At 41.2% G+C, this 22,846-nt stretch overlaps 2 protein-coding genes across 3 annotated transcripts in view; one reads left to right on the forward strand and one right to left on the reverse strand.

Annotated features, from left to right (window-relative positions):
• The first annotated feature begins 258 nt into the window (after positions 1-258).
• Positions 259-20,965, forward strand: MSH6 (mutS homolog 6). Its single transcript, XM_084900992.1, has 10 exons — positions 259-652; positions 7,193-7,392; positions 11,384-11,550; positions 13,852-16,390; positions 17,816-18,084; positions 19,231-19,348; positions 19,775-19,864; positions 20,218-20,372; positions 20,472-20,671; positions 20,792-20,965. Exons 1-10 carry the CDS (start codon positions 408-410, stop codon positions 20,871-20,873), a joined length of 4,065 nt encoding a protein of 1,354 aa, XP_084757118.1. The 5' UTR covers positions 259-407; the 3' UTR covers positions 20,874-20,965.
• FBXO11 (F-box protein 11) overlaps positions 20,931-22,846 on the reverse strand; it is an 89,979-nt gene continuing 88,063 nt past the window's right edge. For both annotated transcript variants that reach the window (XM_084901000.1, XM_084900999.1), the window contains exons 22-23: positions 22,391-22,489; positions 20,931-22,278 (exon numbers count right to left, since the gene is read on the reverse strand). In XM_084901000.1, the coding sequence (XP_084757126.1) occupies positions 22,149-22,278; positions 22,391-22,489 (229 nt within the window). In that variant the 3' untranslated portion in view covers positions 20,931-22,148. The remainder of the gene's footprint in view (positions 22,279-22,390; positions 22,490-22,846) is intronic.

The following is a 22,846-nucleotide window of genomic DNA, read 5'->3' on the forward strand; positions in this document are numbered from 1 at the left end:
GACCCGTAGCCCCGCAGCTGCGCCCAGCTTCCGGCCCAGGTGTTCCAGCCCAGACCAGCCCCCCGCGTCCGCGCACCAGGCTCAAGGCCGTTCCCGCCTCGGGGGCCGGCGCGCGGGGATGGGGTCGGGGGCGACACACGGGAACTGTACACCGCGCAGCGCACGCGCGCGCCCGGCCCCGCCCCTCCCCACGTCGCCTCGAGGGGGCGAGACGGGTGGGTGCGCGCGTCACCGTGACGTCACGCGCGCACACCGAGGCGCTCGCCGATTGGCGGCCGAGGCCGGCGTTCCCCCAGCGCCGCGCGCGCCGCCCTCCCAGATTTCCCGCCAGCAGGCGCCGCGCGGTGGATGCGGTCCCTCCGGTCGCTCGAACCGATAGGAGCGGTTGGGCCTCGCCGTCTGTCGCCATGTCGCGGCAGAGCACGCTGTTCAGCTTCTTCCCCAAGTCCCCGGGGGGGATGAATAATGCCAACAAGGCCCCGGCCAAGGCCTCAGGTGGAGACGCCGCCGCCGCCGCCGGCGGGGCCTCCCCTTCCCCCGGCGAGGATGTGGCCCGGAACGAGGTCGGGCCTGGGCGCTCCGCGTCGTCGCCCGAGGCGAGGAACCTCAACGGAGGGCTGCGGAGGTCGACGACTCCTGCGGTTTCCTCCAGGTAGCGGCGTGTGGGGGTGGGGCTCGGCGGCCAGACCGCGGAGCTCGGGGAAGGGGGGGTGGCTCGCTTTGGGGACCTTGGGTGGGGGGGGGGTGTGTGTGCGGCCGGGCCCCGGGCTCGGAGGAGGAGGTGGGGCTGCACCCTTGGCTTGGAAGTGTGTGTAGAGTGTAAACAAGGTCGGAGGAAATGGGCTGCAGGAGGAAGGGGCTGGGGGGAGGGGAGGCGGCCGAGCTGGAAGGAAGAGGTTGGGGGTCTGGGGGGAGGGAGAGCAGTGCTAGCTGCACGGGACGCGGGGAGAATGGAGAGAGATGGGAACCCCGGGGGTCGATGGCAGAGGGGGAGGACTTTGTTTGCATGCTCCTTTTCGGGGTGCATGCATAGCCAGCACCTGGCGGGAGGTGGTGCTCGCCCGAGGCCGGGGAGGCGTGGCGGGGGAAAAGGAGTGCCTGCGGGAGGGGGAACGTGGGAGTCGGGAGGAGGCTTCTCTTTCAGAAACTGGGGTAACAATGAATCGGGGCTCCAGTAGGCGTTCGGGGAACTCAACTTAATGTTTGGATATGAGGCTCCGATGCCAAGACGCTGCCGGGGCGATGGGCCCTCGGCCTGTTTTTTTTTTTTTGTTGTTGTTGTTGAGTTTTTGTGTTGTGCTGTGGGAGTTCGGAGTTGGGTGCCTCTCCAGCTGGGAGCGCGGAGGTGTGTCCCACCGCAAAACCAGGGGCCCTGATTGGGCCCAGTGAGTTATAGGGACGGGGTTGGGGGAGCAGCAAGTGCTGGGATCCGCCTTTTCACTTGCTTTGGTGTATATGCTACCTACTACGGGTTATCCCGTAGTAGGTAGCATATACACCAAAGCAAGTGAAAAGTTGAGAATCTATTAATTAAAAAACTTTTAAATCCTCACCTTAGGATATTTTGTAATTGCTTTACAGAGAGAGTGAAAAGGAGGGGAAGAGGGAGGGAGAGAAACATCTGTGAGTGAGAGAGAGAGAGACGCTGGCTGGTCGCCTCCTGCACGCACCCTAAGCTGGGCGGGAGCGAACCTGCAACCCAGGTACCTGCCCGAGACCAGGAATCACGCCCTTGACCTTTGGGTGCGCAGGCAGATGTCTGACACTGAACAACATGGGCGAGGGTGAGAATCTTTTTTTTTTAAGATACATTTTTATTGATTTGAGAGAGGAAGGGAGAGGGAGAGATAGAAACATCAATGATGTGAGAGAATCATTGATAGACTGCCTCCAGCCCGCCCCCTACTGGGGATCGAGCCCACAACCGGGACATGTGCTCTGACTGGGAATTGAACTGTGACCTGGTTCATAGGTCGATGCTCAATCACTGGGCCACACTGGCCGGGCTAATATTTATTAATTTAACCCCCCCCCCCCATTACTATTTATCTCCACCTCTACCCACCCGATAAGTCGAAGAAAATGTTATATGGTATTCCATGGGAGGACGGGATACCATATAATATTTTCGGAGTTGAGAAAGTCCATAAATATTTGATCTGGCCCTGGGCAGCCATGTACCGACAGGATTGTGGGGGCAGCCTGCCTGGAAGTGTCCTGTTTTCTGGGCATTTCAGTACTGTCCCAGGGTTTGGCTGTCCTTTTGTCAGAGTAGAGGGTGATATTTTGAAAAGCTCACATTTACTATATCCCAGGTGTTGTTTTAGGCATAAAGTGTAATGGTAGCTATTTGAAAGTAAGAAACAGGTTCAGGGGATAGAAAGTGTCAACATAAACATTTAAATCTGTAGATAAATTTTTGTGAGTTTATTAAAAAAAAACTATCCACAATTGCCAGGAAGCAAAATCTCAATTGATTGAATAATAATGCTCAGAGAAGGGCAAATTTGCACCTTATTTTATACTCTGCAATTAAGCACATGAGTTACATGAAATCCCTTGGTGAAAAATTAGGGAGATGGGAGAAAGCAAAGTGGGGAAACCTGTGGGATTGGATAAAAAACAAAATGACAGACACCTACTTCTTTTACATAGGTGGGTATAGAATAGTTAACAGTCAACAATTAACTTAAGCCTGGCTGATGTGGCTCAGTAGTTGAGTGTCGTTGGTTAGATTCCCAGTGGATTTTGGGCTCCATCCCAAGCAGGGGATGTGCAGAATGCAGCAATCGATGGTGCTTTTCTCATTGATGTTTATCTCCCTTTCTCTCTAAGTCAATAAAAACATATAAAAAAAACCCAAAAAACACACACAATTAACTCAATAACAATGAGGGTTTGTGGTCTCTACAGAATGGTGCCTGTGCTTTGGGTCTGGAAAAAGAAAATTAATTTGACATTCAAAGGTATGTTATTGTAAATGAAAAAAAAACAAAAACAAAAACAAAACACAAACCCATAATAGAAGACTCAGTTAAGCTAAAGATTGACCATTATCGGAAGATACAGGCCTAGGACATGACTATCCACCATAAACTGCTTTTAGTTAAAAAAAAAAAAAAATTTCTAATTTCAGATCATCCTATGTGGTTACTTGAGGTCTCTGAATTTGCAAGACTGCCATACAGGCCTCTCAGAACTCCAAGATCCAAGAGTTGATTAGTGGTTCTGAGTAGTTGATTTGAAATGTCCTCTAAGTTTTTAATGTTCTACAGCTTTTTCCATAGTCCAAGTGTAATTATAGTGTTGCCCTCATTTAAGCAACTTTTTTTTTTTTTTAAAGCTACATTCTTTTTTTTAAAAATAAAATAAAATATTTTTATTGATTTTTTACAGAAAGGGAGAGAGAGAGCTAGAAACGTCAATGAGAGAGAAACATCGACCAGCTGCCTCCTGCACACCCCCTACCGGGGATGTGTCCGCAACCAATGTACATGCCCTTGACGGGAATCGAACCTGGGACCTTTCAGTTCGCAGGCTGAGGCTCTACCACTGAGCCAAACCAGTTTCGGCCGAGCCTGATTATTATTATTTTTTTAAAAATATATTTTATTGATTTTGTACAGAGAGGAAGGGAGAGAGATAGCAAGTTAGAAACATCGATGAGAGAGTCATCGATCAACGATCAACTGCCTCTTGCACACCCCCTACTGGGGATGTGCCCGCAACCAAGGTACATGCCCCTGACTGGAATCGAACCGGGGACCCTTCTGTCCCCAAGCCGACGCTCTATCCACTGGGCCAAACTGGTCTCGGCTAGCCTGATTATTTTTGAGAAATAGCAGACATAAAAACTAGAAGTTACTCATCTGTACAGGAAATTTACATTTATAAAGGAAATCTCCATTTGTAAGGATATTCTCCTTTGTGTGTCAGTAAGAAGGATGACTAAATTGTAAGACTGTTACTGGAGAAGGCACGACTTAAATCTGCATAACGACTTTACCCTTGCTAACTGTTCTTTTCCTGGTAACCTTCCTTAACCGCCTCTCCATCTTTCTTTTGTCTGTAACTGCAGGCGGTATTTAAGGCGGTGACTTGGGCTGTCCCTGGGAGTTACTGAGTTTTCCTTAGTATCTCCCATGAATACAGGAGGTCTGCATGTTTTTTTTGTTTTTTTTAAAATACATTTTATTGATTTTTTTTACAGAGAGGAAGGGAGAGAGAGAGAGAGAGAGAGAGCTAGAAACGTCGATGAGAGAAACATCGACCAGCTGCCTCTTGCACACCCCCTACAGGGGATATGCCCACAACCAATGTACTTGCCCTTGACCGGAATCGAACCCGGGACCTTTCAGTCCTCAGACGCTCTACCACTGAGCCAAACCGGTTTCGGCGAGGTCTGCATGTTAATAGTCTTTTGTTTGCCTTTCTCTTGTTGATCTTTTATTACTGAAGATTTTAGCCAAGAACTCAGAAGGGTAGAAGGGAAAAATATTTTTTCCTTCTCTACATATGCACCCTTCTTAACAGTTTGCTTGAACATGAATAGATTATTCCTGCATCCATTCCTGCATACATTTATTGTATGGTTGTGCTTTATGTATTGTGTAGGGAGCATATCCTATTTTGCTTCAAATTATAGGAAAGTTTATTTAGAAAGTTATAGAAGTGAGCCACCTGGGCTGCATAGGCAGAAGAAGGGCCCTTGAAGCTTAGAGAGAGAAAGGCAAGGTGACACACCTGGGGGAAGGACAGGGGAAAGTTAGAAGACAGGGAGAGCCTATTTGTTTTTTGACGTCTGACCTCAAATGTTAGTAAGGACCTCAGGAGACATTTAAAAGCATAAATAATGTGAAAACAGCATTATTTACACTTGACCTATTATACTATGGGGACCATTTCCACAGTATTTAAGAAAGATGGGCATTTGATACTAGATTTAAAAAAAATTGTTTTTCTAAATACTGATTTTAGAGAGAAAGGGGAAAAAACAGATTTGTTATTCTGCTTAATTATGCACACATTGGTTGATTGTAGTATGTGCCCTGATTGGGGATCCAACCCGAAACCTTGGTATATTGGGATGATGCTCTCACCACTGAGCTACCTGGCTAGGGCAGCTTGTGGTTTTCTGATAATAGTGTGATAGGCCTTGTAGTTAAGTGGCCATCTGCCTAAGTGAAGGGAAAGCCTGTTTAACTTTGGGGAGGCCTGTAAACAAACCGTTCCTCACAGTGAGGCACAGTGATAAAGGTCTTTGTCTCCTATTAATTAATAGATATATTATTGTAGTAAGGAAGAAGCTGTGATAAGAACTTTGAATTGTGCAGACAGAGCTTCCTGTTTGAAGATGACCCATGCTTGGTGGCAATATTTAGAAAGTATAGGTAGCTATAGATTTCTATAAATTGAGAAAAGAATATATGTACTTATAAAGGCCCTTAACAACTACTAGCTGAAGTTACGCTCCCGTGTCTTTGCACACATAGTGTGAAGAAAGGAACACATTATTTTCCTGATTGGGTCTGAATAAGGTGGCCTCCATTGACTACTGATCACTTTCTAAAATGTCTATAATATTAAAAAAATAAAAAGTTTAAAATATTGTTTGTAATGTACTTATTCTAGTAGTTATTCAGTGAATCTTTTATCAGGGTTTATCAGCATTGTGGCCTCTATCATTGAGGGGCTGTAGTCTGTTAGCTAGATTCTTCTCTTTTCTCTCCCCTTGCTCCTTTCCCTTTTGCAGGAAGCTTTTAGGGCTAAATCAGTTTTTGTGAAGATTAAATTGTTGTGCTTCTGTAGGCATTTTGCACTCTATATTTTGGGCACTTATCTGTTGACTTTTCCCCCATAAAACTAGATTTTTAATAGCAGGTGGTCAGTAGTGACTGGTAGGTAGCTTTTGTAGTGTTTGGGATATAGAGGAGCTTAACTAAAGAGCACAAGCAAAGTCTAATGAGGTAATCCTATATAATAAAAGGCTAATATGAAAATCTACCGAAAGGCAGAAGGAAGGGTCACTATGACATGCACTGACCACCAGGGAGCAGACACTCAATGCAGGAACTGCCCCCTGGTGGCCAGTGTGCTTCCACAGGGGGATTGCTGCTTAGCTAGAAGCTGGGCTCACGGCTGGCAAGCATAGCTGCAGTGCCAACAGATTGCGAGAGGGTGCAGGCCAGGCTGAAGGACCCCCCGACCCCCAGTGTACGAATGTTGTGAACCAGGCCTCTAGTCTATACTAATAAAACGGCAATATGCTAATTATACTGGGAGACCTTCTGGACAAAGCCATGGTGGTAGGGCCAAGGCAGAGGCAGTTAGCGGCCATCAGGCCAGCAGGGGGTGCAGTTGGGGGTGAGCAGGCTGGCAGGCAGGCAGGTGAGAGGTTAGGAGCCAGGGGTGCCGAATTGTGAGAGGACTAAACTGGCAGTCCGACATCCCCCAAGGGGTCCCAGATTGGAGAGAGTGCAGGCTGCTGGGCTGAGGGACCCTCTCCCTCCCCATGTGCACAAATTTCGTGCACTGGGCCACTGGCAGTTAATATAATTAGCAAATTACATAGTGGGTATGTTTGGTATTTTATTAACGCTTTGCACTCCGCTGTCCCCTCTCAGGGGACATCGGAATTCTAGCATATCACTCGGATGTCCGCTCTCAGGGGACATTGCAGTTTATTAGTGATTATGGGGAATTGAGTTATTTCAACGCACGTTTCCGCCGCAAAGTAGCGTCGAGTAGCTGGTAGCCAATGTCCAGAATGGTTCGGAGTGCAAGGGGTTAATAAATACTGGAGCCACTTCCTGACATATAACATATTGGAGTAAGTATAGGTATGTTTTGTAATTTGGAGAGCAATATGTACATCGAGTCTAAATCTTTTTCTTGCCATCAACATTCTACCAAAGATTCTTTGAAAATTTTTCATCTTAATAGCAAAATTCATTATACTTATGTTTGGCTTATGTCTTATGTATTGTGACATTGCTTATTGTTTAAAATATACTTGATAATTTGATTTTGAAAAATCATTTAGTCTAGAATGTCTGTGCTTGAATGTTAATGCCAGAATACTTCAGAGGACTCTTAATATCTTCCTTGGAATTGTTTATTCATGGGTAATTAATTCCCTTGGATGAAACTTAACCAAATATTAATCAAGTTATGTATTTCCTTTTGGCAACAGTTCTTGTGACTTCTCACCAGGTGATTTGGTTTGGGCCAAGATGGAGGGTTATCCCTGGTGGCCTTGCCTGGTTTACAACCACCCTTTTGATGGAACATTCATCCGTGAGAAAGGGAAGTCTGCCCGAGTTCACGTACAGTTTTTTGATGACAGCCCAACAAGGGGATGGGTTAGCAGAAGGCTATTAAAGCCATACACAGGTAAGAGAGTCACTCTGAAGAGTGAGAGTGACTGTGTGTGTGTGTGTGTGTGTAAGTGTAAGTATGAGAATGACAGAGCCCACACATGTGAAGTGTCAGCATCTCCTATACAATGACTATATAGGAGTGATGGGGCAAAGATTTTAGCATGGGAAAAGGATTAAGATGCATCAGGTTTTCAACTAGTTGGTGTGTGGAATGGAATACTTGTGTCCTTTAAGTGACTTACAGCAGTATCATGCTCCCCTCCCCCCCCCAAATATATTTTTATTGATTTCAGAGAGGGAGACATCAATGATGAGAATTATTGATGGGCTACTTCCTGCACACCCCCTACTGCCCTGACTGGGGATAGAACTGTGACCTCCTGGTTCATCGGTCAGCACTCAACCACTGAGCCACACTGGCAGAGCATATTATGCCCTTAAAGGAAAGATGATATCATAATCAAATCTTAAGCTTTGGACCAAAATATCAAATTCAGATATGAAAATGGTAAATTAAACAATATCTTAAAGCAGTGTTTCCCAAACTTTTGACATATGTGTACCCCTTCTATAATTTTCATAACGCTGAGAACCCCTTGTACTCATGAGAACGTAGAGTTAGGTGCAGCTAAGCACAGTGCAGTGCATATCCCCACCAAACTCCGGTGCAACGCGTACCCCCACCAAACTCTTCCCATACCCCTTGGGGTATGCGTACCACACTTTGGGAAACACTGTCTTAAAGTATGAAAAAGAAAGGCAATGTAATCAGGATACATAGCATATAGATGAATGGCATTCTCTAGCACAAATGGAATGTATGCTTTCCTGGCCTTCAAAATCCTCACTTATGCCCTGGCTGGGTAGCTCAGTTGGTTAGACCAAGGTCCTGATACACAAAAGTTGCTGGTTTGATCCCCAGTCAGGGCACATACAAGAAAGAAATAAGCAATGCATATATATATATATATATATATATATATATGGAACAACAAATCAGTGTTTATCTCTCTTACCCTCTCCCCCCCTTCCTTTCTTCCTCCACTTCCTCTCTCTGTCTCAAAAAAAAAAAAAAAAGTTTAAAAAAAATCATCACCATTGAATTGAGCACATCTGAGTTCACTTTCATATCAAACTTCTGGAATTTGAATTTTCTTTTCTCAGCTCAGCCATTTTTCACAGGTATCAGCAGACTACAAGTGTGTAGCTTCACTTGGGTTAGTTTTGTGCATCCTGTCAAATCTCTTGAATTACATAAGCATGCATAGTATGATTGCATAACACAGTGTACACTCAAGCATCGAACCTAAACAAGTCTTTTTTTTTTTTTTTAATATATTTTATTGATTTTGTACAGAGAGGAAGGGAGAGAGATAGAAACATCGATGAGAGTCATCGATCAGCTGCCTCTTGCACACCCCTACTGGGGATATGCCCGCAACCAAGATACATGCCCTTGATCAGAATCGAACCCGGGACAAGGGTCCTTCAGTCCCCAAGCCGACGCTCCATCCATTGAGCCAAACCGGTCTCGGCTAAACAAGTCTTTATCCTCAGATTTTCCAAGCTAGGACTTTTTTTTTTTTTTTTAATATATATTTTAATTGATTTTTTTTACAGAGAGGAAAGTGAAAGAGATAGAAACATCGACGACAGAGAAACATTGGTCAGCTGCCTCCTGCACAGCCCCCACTGGGAATGTGCCGGCAACCAAGGTATATGCCCTTGACTGGAATCGTACCTGGGACCTTTTAGTCCGCAGGCTGATGCTCTATCCACTGAGCCAAACCGGTTTTGGCAGGACTTTTTTTTAAGAGAGAGAAAGAGAGAGACAGAAACATTGATGTGAGAGAGACATCGATCAGTTGCCTTGCACATGCCCCAACAGGGATTGAACTTGCAATCTGGGTATGCACCCCAGTTGGGAATCAAACTCACCTTTGGTGTACGGGACGATACTCCAACCAACTGAATCATACTTGCTATGGCCAGCCTAGGACATTTTTGAACTCATTGTTGTGGAATCAGAAGAGACAAGAAAATTAAATAAGGCCCAACAATTTGGGCAGCTTGTGAGTTGCAAGACCATATCTTCCCTAAGCAAGGACACGAGAGCACATGGTTTGTACCCTTCTTCCTAACCAGAAAATGCATAGCCTGAATCACACTGGCCTAGGAAAATAGAGAACAAAGACTCAAGGCCATTTGTAGCAGCTAAACCCAAGGACAGATGAAGTTGGGGAACAAATAAAAAAAAACACCATTAAAGCCAGAGAGATCTAAGATAAAGTGAAATAGTAAAATAGACCAAACTATTATCCAAAACACCCCAATATGCTCATTTTGATGCATCAACATATTAAAAATGCATCTGGAAAGTTGATGAATAGTCTACTGAAAGTCTTCCCTAAGATTCTTGCTGCAGGAAAAATAAATAAATAAATAAAAAGCCTTCAAGGGCAAAGACTTAATGTGGGCTCACACAAGAGCACACCTGTGGCCCTTCCCAGGCATGAACTTTTTCTAAGGGTCCCCATAAGACATGTAGCCAGGGGAGCAGTGGGCAGCGGCAGCTTGACTTGGGGCTAACCCCTTGATCCTGTCTTCAAGACCTCCTTTTGTCTGACTTCTTCCCATTGAGCTAAAGCAGAAAATTTAGTCTGTTCCACTAATTTGCTGTACCATCTTGGTCAATGAAGTAATTTCTTAAAAAAATATTTTTAATTGACTTTTAGAGAAAGGAAGGGTGAGAGAGTAACACCAATGTCAGAGAGAAACATCTATCAGTGTCCTCCCATATGCACCCGAACCTGAAACCTGGGTATATGCCCTGACCTGGAATCAAGCCTGCCATCTTTTGGTGTATGGGAGACGCTCCAACCAACTGAGCCACAGTGGCCAAGGCCAAAGTGATTTATTTTTGATACTGTTTACTCATACAGAATGAGTGAGTTGGACTCTTATGTTGAATGAGGTCTTTTTCCAGGAGTAATTGTGAGATTCTAAACACAGCTTTGGCAAATGGGGAATTTAGGGAGGTGAGGGGTGAGTACAACTGCAATAGGCACATGGAGGAAAGTTGAGAGCCTCTCTACAAATGAATTTGATTGTTGCAATTTGTAGCTTTGGTGCAGCTTTTTAGAGAAATGGGAAATCATTATTTTAGGTAGCCCATAAAAGTTGCTAAATCCATGAAAATTTAGGATGTCCTATTATTTTTAGTATACAGAAAGAAGTTGGGATCTCTTTAATTTAGATTCACGTTTGTTTTTAAATTATAGTTACGTTTGGGCAGGAGAAAACAGACATTCCTAGTTATGATTCCTAGAAAAGAACCAAGTAATTTTGTACCATTAACCTTTTTGCTCAGTTAATATTACAGTTTTAAAAATTAAAGTTTATTGATTTCAGAGAGAAGGTAGAGGGAGAAGATGGAAACATCATTGATGAGAGAGAATCACTGATAGGCTGCCTCCTGCATGCCCCCACACTGGGGACCACGCCTGCAACCTGGGCATGTGTCCTGATCAGGAATCGAACCATGATCTCCTGGTTCATAGGTTGATACTCAACCACTGAGCCATGCCGGCTGGGCAGGGTAAACTTATTTTTAATTATCATAACTTCATTTAACATGTGTAGTCTTTGCCTTCCTGAAGTAATTTTTTTAAAAAGTCTCAAAACAAACCCCTTTACAACTCATACCTCACCTGAAGAGGTATGCCTTACCAGTTTGCTTAGGCTATAGTCCCAGGTCATTAGAATAGCGACTTCGTAGTCCTGGGTGATACAAGTGCAAGGAAGTAAAATAGGTAATTTCAGTTTCGCTGGTAGTTTTACCCTGAAAATAACTTCCTTGTGGGCTTTATTGATCTAGTTTTATTAATGAAAATAATGGTATAGCAAAAGTTATACTTGATTGTTGTTATTCTTGTTCATTTGGGCAGGTGTTATAGGTTGAACCAACTATCTAGCCAACAATTCTTATTAATATATATTTTTAGGTTCAAAATCAAAGGAAGCCCAGAAAGGAGGTCATTTTTACAGTTCAAAGCCTGAAATACTCAGAGCAATGCAGCGTGCAGATGAAGCCTTGAATAAAGATAAGATTAAGAGACTTGAATTGGCAGTGTGTGATGAGCCCTCAGAACCAGAGGAGGAGGAAATGGAGGTGAGACATTGCAGTTATTTCTGCTAGGAGAATGATGGAAAAGGGTGGCACATTAAAGTGACGTTCTCTTGTTTTACTTCTGCATATACTTTAGTACTCATGGACACATACTTTTATACTTCCCTGGATTGTAGGGTAAGTTAGATTACATAGAGTCTCTGCAGCCCAACACCCCATTTTATTAATGTCCTCAAGCCTGCTGGAAGACACATGCTATAAGAGGTGGTAATAAGTAGGGAGCTAGGGCCAGTAAGGACAAAGTAATCAAATTGGTCAGAATGTCCAATTTAGAAAATTCATTATCCATTTATATGCTCTAATACTTTTTGTTGTATAAGGATAGAGGTTGAGTAACTTTGAAGTATAACCTTGGTTTCAAATGTTAATGGTCACTATTTGATGGAATTAAATCTTGTTAAGAAAATGAACAAGTGATTTGTTAATTTAAAACAGTTAACTTGTTTATTTAAAACATTTTCTAATTTAGTAAATTAATGATGTATGTGTTTAAAAGAGATGCATCTATAAGCTTGATTTTTGTTTTATTCTGTTTTATAGATGAGGGTATATGTGAGTTAACATAATGAGTATTTTAAGAGAAATGAAAGAAAAGTTTTTAATTTTGAGGTTGAGACCAGGGGATCATAACATTAATCAGGTTTAGAACTTGATGGATAGTAACTACAGAGATCCCATAAGTAGATAGATGTGCTTTGCCTAAGATACTGTTGGCTTGTGGAAGATTAAGGGTCCTAAAATCAGTGTAGATTACCTATTGCTTAATTATACTAAAGAATATATAAAAGGGGCCCAGTTAGTTGGAGTGTCATCCTGTACACTAAAAGGTTGTGGGTTCAATTCTCAGTTGGTACATACCTAGGTTGTGTTTTTTTGTTTGTTTTTTTCTTTTTTAAATATATTTTTATTGACTTCAGAGAGAGAGAGAATCATTAATTGGCTGTCTCCTGCATGCTCCCTATTGGGGATCATGTCCACTACCTGGGCATGTGCCCTGACTGGGTATTGAACCATGACCTCCTGGTTCATAGGTTGATGCTTAATCACTGAGCAACACTGGCTGGCTAGGTTGTAGGTTTGATTCCCGATAGGGGTGTTTAAGGGAGACAGATCAATAGATGTTTCTCTACCCCTTATCTGGACATATCCTTGGGTTGAAAAATAATTGGTATATAAAATGGTAATCAAACTATATAATTATCTGTAGAAGAGATAACCCTGGAAGGTAAAACAGAGGGAGACTTAAAGATTTTATTTCTATAGCTATGACTAATGAATACATCAATTACTAGAAGCCCGATGCACAAAGATTCGTGCAAGAATGGGCCTTCTTTCCCCTTGCTGCATGCTCTGCCTTTGCTCAGGCTGGAGCTGCCTTTCCACCTTCCCATGCTGCCCAGAGCAGCTGGGGTAGTGTGGAATGCCTGCCTCGCACGCCCCCCCCCCCCCCCCCCCCCCCGCCCCCGTACTCCCACTCCTCCTTTGGTGCCTGTGTATGCAAATTAACCTGCCATCTTTGTTGTGTTTATTTGCATAGTCACTCCTGATTGGCTAGTGGGCACCACAAAGATATGGTCAATTAGCATGTTACTCTTTTATTGGGTAGATGGGCATTTGTGATATATATGGTCATGCTTCATCACCATTGTATAGGATAGAACTGTCATGACAGAATTGCTTAATCTTGTAGTGTGATACCTGTTTTAATGTTAGGTGAAACAAATCCTTGAGAAAGAGAATGGTTTCTCATTTTTCAAGGTTGGTTTTTGTGGAGAGCAGCTACAGCATTTGGACAGGTTCAAGCCTCAGACTGATGAGAGGGCATGGTCCTCTTATGGCAAAGCCACATGTAAATCCCAGCTTGAGCACAATTAAGCTTTACTTTAAGGTCCGACCCCGTGATCCTAGGTGGCTGAGGGATGTAGGCTGTGGGAGGTGCAGCAAGTGCTACTGAAACAAAGTTTGATAGAGTTCAGAGAAGTGCAATAATATGAAAGAAAATCATTGTAAACATCTTGACTTACTTGTTTTGCTTTGTGTGATCTGACTGTAAAATGTTTACAGGCTGTGTCACTGTTTACTCATCCAGGCACAGTGATCCACCTGGCCCCAACTATATTCTCTCGTTGTTTTCTTTAATCCTTCACTGACCATGCTGGATGCGGTTCATGTGGCGCCTGGCTTTGCCACACGTTTTTCTCTTGGTATACGAGAGGTATTCCCAGTAGTATTGTACTCTTCCACATTTGCTTTGTTTTTACATGTTCTTTCCTTGCCTTCCAGGTAGGTACAACTTATGCATCAGATAAGAATGAAGAAGATAATGAAATTGAGAGCGAAGAGGAAGTGCGGCCTAAGATGCAAGGATCTAGGCGAAGTAGCCGCCAAATTAAAAAACAGAGAGTCATATCAGACTCTGAGAGTGACATCGGTGGTTCCGATGTGGAATTCAAGCCAGATGCCAAGGAAGAAGGAAGCAGTGATGAAGCAAGCAGTGGAGTGGGGGATAGTGACAGCGAAGGCCTGCATAGCTTTGTCAAAGTTGCTCCAAAGCGGAAGAGAATGGTGACTGGAAACGGCTCCCTCAAAAGGAAAACTTCAAAGAAGGAAATGCCCCCCGTCAGTAAGCGAGCAGCTGGCATTTCCTCAGAAACCAAGAATACCTTGTCTGCTTTCTCTGTCCCTCAGAATGCTGAACCCATAGCCCACATTAGTGGGAATGATAGTAGTCGCCCAAATGTTTGGTATCATGAAACTTTAGAATGGCTTAAAGAAGAGAAGAGGAGAGATATACACAGGAGGCGACCCGATCATCCAGATTTTGATGCATCTACACTCTACGTGCCTGAGGATTTTCTTAATTCCTGTACTCCTGGGATGAAGAAGTGGTGGCAGATTAAGTCTCAGAACTTTGATCTTGTCATATTTTATAAGGTGGGGAAGTTTTATGAGCTGTACCACATGGATGCTCTTACTGGAGTCAGTGAACTAGGGCTGGTATTCATGAAAGGCACCTGGGCCCATTCTGGTTTCCCGGAAATTGCATTTGGCCGATACTCAGATTCTCTGGTTCAGAAGGGCTATAAAGTGGCACGGGTGGAACAGACCGAGACCCCAGAAATGATGGAGGCAAGATGCCGAAAGATGGCACACATATCTAAGCATGATAGAGTGGTGAAGAGGGAGATTTGTAGGATCATTACTAAGGGTACACAGACGTACAGTGTGCTGGAAGGGGACCCTTCTGAGAACTATAGTAAGTATCTTCTTAGTCTTAAAGAAAAAGAGGAAGATACTTCTGGCCACACTCGAGTATATGGTGTATGCTTTGTTGATGCCTCACTGGGAAAGTTTTTCATAGGTCAGTTTTCAGATGATCGCCATTGCTCAAGGTTTAGGACTCTCGTGGCACATTATCCTCCAGTACAAGTCTTGTTTGAGAGAGGAAATCTCTCAACAGAAACCAAGATGATTCTGAAGGGTTCATTATCCTCTGCTCTTCAGGAAGGTCTGATACCAGGCTCCCAGTTTTGGGATGCAGCCAAAACTTTGAGAACTCTTCTTGAAGAAGGATATTTTAAAGAAAAGTTAAATGAGGACAGTGGGGTGGTGTTACCCCACGTGCTTAAAGGTATGACTTCAGAGTCTGATTCTATTGGGTTGACACCAGGAGAAAAGAGTGAATTGGCCCTCTCTGCTCTAGGTGGTTGTGTCTTCTACCTCAAAAAATGCCTTATTGATCAAGAGCTTTTATCAATGGCTAATTTTGAAGAATATATTCCCTTGGATTCTGACATGGTCAGTGCTACAAGACCTGGTGCTGCTTTTTCTAAAGCCAATCAACGAATGGTGCTAGATTCTGTGACATTAAACAACTTGGAGATTTTTCTGAATGGAACAAATGGTTCTACCGAAGGTACCCTACTAGAGAAGATTGATACTTGCCATACTCCTTTTGGTAAGCGGCTTCTAAAGCAGTGGCTGTGTGCTCCACTGTGTAACCCTTTTGCTATCAATGATCGTTTAGATGCTATTGAAGACCTAATGTTTGTGCCTGACAAAATCACTGAGGTTGTAGATCTTTTAAAGAAGCTTCCAGACCTGGAGAGGTTATTGAGTAAAATTCATAATGTTGGGTCTCCCTTGAAGAGCCAGAACCACCCAGATAGCAGGGCTATAATGTATGAGGAAACTACATACAGCAAAAAAAAGATTATTGATTTCCTTTCTGCTCTGGAAGGATTCAAAGTAATATGTAAAATTATAGAGACTATGGAAGAAGTCATTGATGACTTTAAGTCTAACATTCTTAAGCAGGTCATTACTCTGCAGACGAAAAATCCTGAAGGTCATTTTCCCGATTTAACTGTAGAACTGAACCGATGGGATACAGCCTTTGACCATGAAAAGGCTAGAAAGACTGGAGTGATTACTCCCAAAGTAGGATTTGACACTGATTATGACCAAGCTCTTGCCGACATAAAAGAAAATGAACAGAGCCTCTTGGAATACTTGGAGAAACAGCGCAGTCGAATTGGCTGTAGAACCATAGTCTATTGGGGAATTGGTAGAAACCGTTACCAGTTGGAAATTCCTGAGAATTTCATTACCCATAATTTGCCAGAAGAATATGAGTTGAAATCAACCAAGAAGGGCTGTAAACGATACTGGACCAAAACTATTGAGAAGAAGTTGGCTAATCTGATAAATGCAGAAGAACGGAGAGACGCATCATTGAAGGACTGCATGCAAAGACTATTCTATAACTTTGATAAAAATTACAAGAATTGGCAGGCTGCTGTAGAATGCATCGCAGTGTTGGGTAAGATTTTCAATAAGCTTGCTTCCAAGGCTTTGGTTAATAAATTCCTGTGTTCCAGTTGTGCATTAAAATTTAAGTCCATTGGAGAGTGCCCATTGATGCATATTCCTAAAACACAAGGTTATTTATATTTTGACAAGTATAAAATATACTTGCCTCCTCACTAGACAAAATGAATAGGCTTGACCATAGTCATGTAAGTTGGTCACTGGAAACTTACTAGTAGCCTTCTGGCCTTAGTTCAGTCTTAAAAAGATTTTTTAAAATGTGTGTGAATCCTCATCTGAGGATATTTTTCCACTGATTTTTAGTTTTTAGAATGAAAGGAAGGAAGGGAGGGAGAAAAAACAGATTTGAGAGAGACACCTTGATTGGTTGGCTACCCACATGCCCTGACTGGGAATTGGAACCTAGACCATTCTGGTTAAGGCCTAAGCTTTAACCCTTGAGCAACACTGGCCAGGTTTAAGACAATTTACATTGATTTTTTAGTTTTTCATGAATACAGTTTTTAATCTCATATTTTTTGTTGTGTTAATTGAAAACTATCCCTTAACCCATCACTTAATTTTTTCATGACTTTTGCATTTTTTGTATTTCAATGAATCCTGACATGCCTTTTCAAAAGACTTTAATCTTCCCTTTTTCTTGTCCCAAATTGTCATTTTTCTTTCCTACAGTTAATTTCTAAAAGCACTATTTTATAATCTCTTAGCTTCATAAATTTTTCTTTGTATTTCATGGCCAACTTATTTGAGTACGTGACAAACTTCTGTTTTATAGTTTAGGGTTTTATTTTTGTGTGTGTTTGAAAAATATAGCTACCAGTTTACCTAAATTTGTAGCATAATTGTTATCTGAACCCAACTGTCTGGAATAGAATAGTATATTTTTGTATTGTGCCACATTTTTTCCCTCAAGCCAATACAGTTCAAAGTTTGTTGGGCATTATTAAAATCCGTCCTTTCCCTAACCCATGTGGTTCAGCTGGTTGCAGTGTTTGTTGTTCTGTGCACTGAAGGATCATGGATGGGAGGCAATCTATTAATGTTTGTTTCTCTCCTCTCCCTCCCATTCTCTAAAAATCAACTAAAAGAAAAATCCTCCCTCGGCACAGGTGTTCAAAATTGGTTGTACATATGTCAGAATGTTCTGCTTCTCCCTAAAAGTGATAATTTAGCTTCAGAATTATAAAGTCCATAATGAAACCACATACTTTAACACTTTGGCTAATGACTCATGAACAGTTAATGAAAGCACTGTATTGTGCAGTTAGTGATAATGATGTCACTACTGTTTATCTAAACTGGAAGGAAGTAGAACACACCACCCGCACTGAAAAAGCATTTTTGGAAGACATTTTATAGAAGTTGGCTGATTATCAAGAAACCTCAAAAATGATGAACCTCACTCTCTCTTTAACAGATGTCTTATTGTGCTTGGCTAACTATAGTCGAGGGGGTGATGGTCCTATGTGTCGTCCAGTAGTTCTATTACCAAAAGAAGACACTCCTATCTTCTTAGACCTTAAAGGGTCCCGCCATCCCTGCATTACGAAGACTTTTTTTGGAGATGACTTTATTCCTAATGACATTCTAATAGGCTGTGAGGAGAAAGAGGAAGAAAATGGCAAAGCTTCTTGTGTGCTTGTTACTGGACCTAACATGGGAGGCAAGTCTACACTCATGAGACAGGTAAACTGACTTCAGGTTTTGATACAGAAAGTTACTTGTAACAGTTTAAGAATGAATGTATTACATATTTAGGCCATCCTTTTCCAAATAGCACATGAATTACATAGGATTCAATTAGTGATTTAAGGAATCAAAGGGAAATTCTTGCTATAAAATTGAGAATTGTCTTTTTCTCATGAATCAGAAGTCACTATCTGCCTGATGTTAAGGGAAGAATATATTAAAAAGGCAAGGGAGATTTTAGGCCATGATTTCTTTATAAATTTTTGATTTGAATTAATTTCCCCTGAAGGTAGATGCATATAATGAATGAAAATTATGCAAATGTTTCAGGAAAGCCCTTTATTATTTAGACTTATGGAAATTCTTACAAAAGAACCGTGACAGACTTATTCAGACAGAAAACCAAATAAAATTTGTGACATAGTAACTGTTGGGAACTGTTTTTAGGGAAGACAAATGTAGTTTTGTTTTTATACCTGGGATTGGCCTATGTGATAATTTATATTTTTAATGGGTTGTAGAAAAAATGAGTATGTGACTAAGACATTGAGCCCTTGACAGAAATGTTTGCTGACCCTCCTGCTCTCCTGTACTATATTATACTTTTGTTCACTAGGTTTGCTAACTAGAGAGAGACATACAGTGTAGAATAGTGGTTTTCAACATTAAAAAAATGTGGACAATTTGGATACCCATGCTACTCTCTCTATTGTTCAGATTTTAGTGTCTGTTGCCAAAGCACTTTATTTTTAATAAAAAAAAAAAAAAAATCAAATCACAGAGTTGAACAAAAATATACAGGGAGGATTCCATCATCTGAAATGAATGAATTTGGTTTGGAATTGGTTCTAGGCATCAGAGTTGAGAATCAACTAGTGTTGTGGGTTAATATACAAAAGCTCTGAAATTTTAAAGTCAGTCAGGCCGCTAAGCTTTTTGCCTTCTAAGTGTCACTTTTCCTACTTAGGATTTTAAAGATTTTTTCTTTTTTTATAGTGTTTTTATACATGTTTCTTAGCAAAGATTAATGTTTAGCTTGGCTTATTGTCTTTTGTGTATAGGGATATGTTTCTCTATATGCCTATCTATCTTACGGTATTCTTTAAACCAGTTATAAAACACCTTTTCCTCCCTCATTCACAGGCCGGCCTATTAGCTGTAATTGCCCAGATGGGTTGTTACGTTCCTGCTGAAGTGTGTAGGCTTACACCAGTTGATAGAGTGTTTACTAGACTTGGTGCCTCAGACAGAATAATGTCAGGTGAGGTGTTGTTTTTTTCTGTGTAAGGCTTTGTTATTTGATGTTTTATTTTATATTTTTGGTGTTATGTGAAACAAACTGCTCCATTTCTTGAGATTTACCTGGACAGCTCATGATAATGAATAATACGAATCTAAAAGATGAATTATCGCCGAAACCGGTTTGGCTCAATGGATAGAGCGTCGGCTTGGGGACTGAAGGGCCCCGGGTTCGATTCCGGTCAAGGGCATGTACTTTGGTTGCGGGCATATCCCCAGTAGGAGGTGTGCAAGAGGCAGCTGATCGATGACTCTCATCGATGTTTCTAGCTCTCTATCTCTCTCCCTTCCTCTCTGTACAAAATCAATAAAATATATATATATATATTTTAAAAAAAGATGAATTATCTTGAAATGATCACCCATTTGTGACTTTTTCCCCCTCAAGGTGAAAGTACATTTTTTGTTGAATTGAGTGAAACTGCCAGTATACTTACACATGCAACAGCACATTCTCTGGTACTGGTGGATGAATTAGGTAAGTCATTAAGATTTCCATTTGAAAGCAATCTTTAAAACAAATTAATTTTAAAAAAGTATTAATGGACTCACCTTTGTACCATAGACCCACAACTGAAGATGAGATATCCCTCAAGTCTGATTATTAAATTTTTAAATCCTATTCAAATTTAGTTGCTATAATATGGGGATAATGAGGCTATTTAAGGAGAACTAACAGGAAGTTTGTGAAGACCTGTGATACTTGAGTAGTATCACTCCCCAAGGGCTAAGCTACCTATTTGGCTAAACAGGGCCTAAGTAAGAAAACTTTTATCTTTTTTTTTTTTTTTTTGCATTACTTCATAATTTATGCTTATTTTACTTTCACAGGAAGAGGTACTGCAACATTTGATGGGACAGCAATAGCAAGTGCAGTTGTTAAAGAACTTGCTGAGAATATAAAGTGTCGTACATTGTTTTCTACCCACTATCATTCATTAGTTGAAGATTATTCTCAAAACGTTGCAGTGCGCTTAGGACACATGGTATGTGCAAACTGCTTATTCAGAAGTTGATTAGGTTTCTGAGAATCAAATTTGATATTTCCATTGCTAGCATGTGAATGTAATATTTCTCGTTTTTAGGCATGCATGGTAGAAAATGAATGTGAAGATCCCAGTCAAGAGACTATTACTTTCCTATATAAATTCATTAAGGGAGCTTGTCCTAAAAGCTATGGCTTTAATGCAGCAAGGCTTGCTAATCTTCCAGAGGAAGTTATTCAAAAGGGACATAGAAAAGCAAGAGAATTTGAGAAGACAACTCATTCACTAAGATTATTTCGGTAATTATAATTGGATATAATTTTGCCATGCAGCTGACCTTTTAAAACAGAGGGATGGGTGGTGATGCAGTGTAGAAATTAAACTAACCCCCCCCCCCTTTTTTTTTTTTTAATTTTAAGGGAAGTTTGCCTGGCTAGTGAAAGGTCAACTATAGATGCTGAAGCTGTCCATAAGTTGCTGACTTTGATTGAGGAATTATAGACTACATCAGAAGCTTTGAGGTGGCTTTTTTGACAAAGGTGGTAAATTCAGACAACATTATGATCTAATAAACTTTATTTTTTAAAAATGACCATTTTTCCATTTTCTTTCTAGGAAATTAAACCCTTTTAATTCTTACCTACCTTCTACATAATGGTTATTGAATACTTCACAATATATTAAGTCTAGATGTTATGGTACATGCATACACTTTCAGGCTGTTTATACCCACTGTCACCAATACACATAAATGGGGGAGGGAAGCTATGAAACTGTATAGGGCTGTATATATACTTGTCTCAGCTTAATGCAGGAAATTGTTTTAATTTCCAGCCAGTTGTCTAAACTGTTCAAAAAGAAAAAAAACAAAACAAAACAAAACCTATGAACAGAGTTCAAATACAGGACTGTTTTGAAGAGACTTTCTAAAGTGTACTTTAAAACATAGTAGTTTTTACCTTTCACAAAACTGAGTTACAAGAATACTTTTGTTTTACAGTGCATCCCTTCCTAGGAAGTCTCATTAAAACACTCACTTTTCTAGGGGTGATTTTGAATGCTGCACAGGGAAGGGAAGGAAATAATAGTCTTAACTTTTCTTAAAGGATACCAGAAACATTGCTGGATATAATTTAAGATTAGTGTTTTCTCTTTCATAGAAAGAACGTACATACTGGGACATGAGTACAGTTACAGCAAGTCTAGGTGTGCTAACAAAACAGGGCACATTCAAGTACAATAAGATTTTGCTTGAAATTAAACAACAAACTACATGAGATTAAAGCATTAAAATCATATTTCTCAATCTGAATACATGTTAAAAAAAAAATCAAAAGTAACGCAGAAGTGCTAGCTCACATTTTTTTACCATATTACAAAAAGCAATTGGTACCCATGTCCATAAAGGCAGCAACAAAGCTGCTTGTCTATTGAAGAGAGTACTACTGCAAATTGGACTGCATTCAATGCTAGTTGTAAAAACACCAGCTTTTTTTCAGAAGTTGGTATCTGTACAAAATTGCAGCTTTTTCCCCCCCACTTCTGTCCCTTCAAATGTCTTTACACAGTAATGCTAAAACACCCAGCTTTGAGATCCTGAGTCAATATATTGCCACTTTCTTTTTGGTAGCTTGAGCTTCATAGTGTCAGCTGACCTCATGTATCCATTTTTAATACAGTCTCTTCCTGTAGCATGGGCAAGTACTAAATCTTCTTCCAAAAATGTTTTAAGTTATGGTGTTAGAATGGCAGAACTTTTTCTTTTAAGGAAGGAATTCAGTTGTGCTGCAATGTATTAGATTCTATAGGTGGAGCAGAGTCATATAGTGTATCTGTATCATGTGTAGGCTCACCAGCTAATGTACAGGGATTAGACAGTGTTCCAGCACCACAGTCACAGAAAAACCTAAAGCAAAATGAAAACCGAAAAATTAGGAAGGGGGGAATAATTGGTAACAGAATAGGAAAGAGGGGGAGGGAGGCATAATTGGGTGATAACAGGCAAGTTTGCTACATACCTATCATGTCTAATAAATTCTACATCATGTCCCTGATGGCACTTCTTAATGCAATTCACACATATGGCATTTCGATCTGTGGTGTTACAAGTGTGACATCTAGAAAGTAAAAACATTTTTCTTAAACGTGTTATTCAAAATAACTTTTGTTTGTATATATTACCCTATGAGCTTTGGCTTACAAAAGAGACTAAAAATTTTTGTGGCTCTATCCCACAGTTCTGTAGAGACTAAAATTAATTAAATGGATTGTCTGCTCTGCTGAAGAAAACAATTATAGAAAATCTGTTGAAACTTGCCTATTAAACACTACTGAAACAATTTTGGGGAGAGGAATCAACATCCATTCACACTTAAATGACTTGTGCTTTTTCTGATATTTATGGCCTCAAACAGGATCCTCCAATAGATTCATCATGGAACTCAATGTGAACACTGGCAAATACCCAATTTACT

This window comes from Pipistrellus hanaki (genome assembly GCF_964339955.1).
Source record: "Pipistrellus hanaki genome assembly, chromosome: 12".
Lineage (NCBI taxonomy): Eukaryota > Metazoa > Chordata > Mammalia > Chiroptera > Vespertilionidae > Pipistrellus > Pipistrellus hanaki.

Excerpts from the sequence above, each read along its gene's own strand:
- MSH6 (XM_084900992.1), top strand. The coding sequence starts at position 408 with ATGTCGCGGCAGAGCACGCTGTTCAGCTTCTTCCCCAAGTCCCCGGGG. Across the intron at positions 653-7,192 it reads ACTCCTGCGGTTTCCTCCAG|TTCTTGTGACTTCTCACCAG; the intron begins GTAGCGGCGTGT and ends TTTTGGCAACAG. Across the intron at positions 7,393-11,383 it reads GCTATTAAAGCCATACACAG|GTTCAAAATCAAAGGAAGCC; the intron begins GTAAGAGAGTCA and ends ATATATTTTTAG.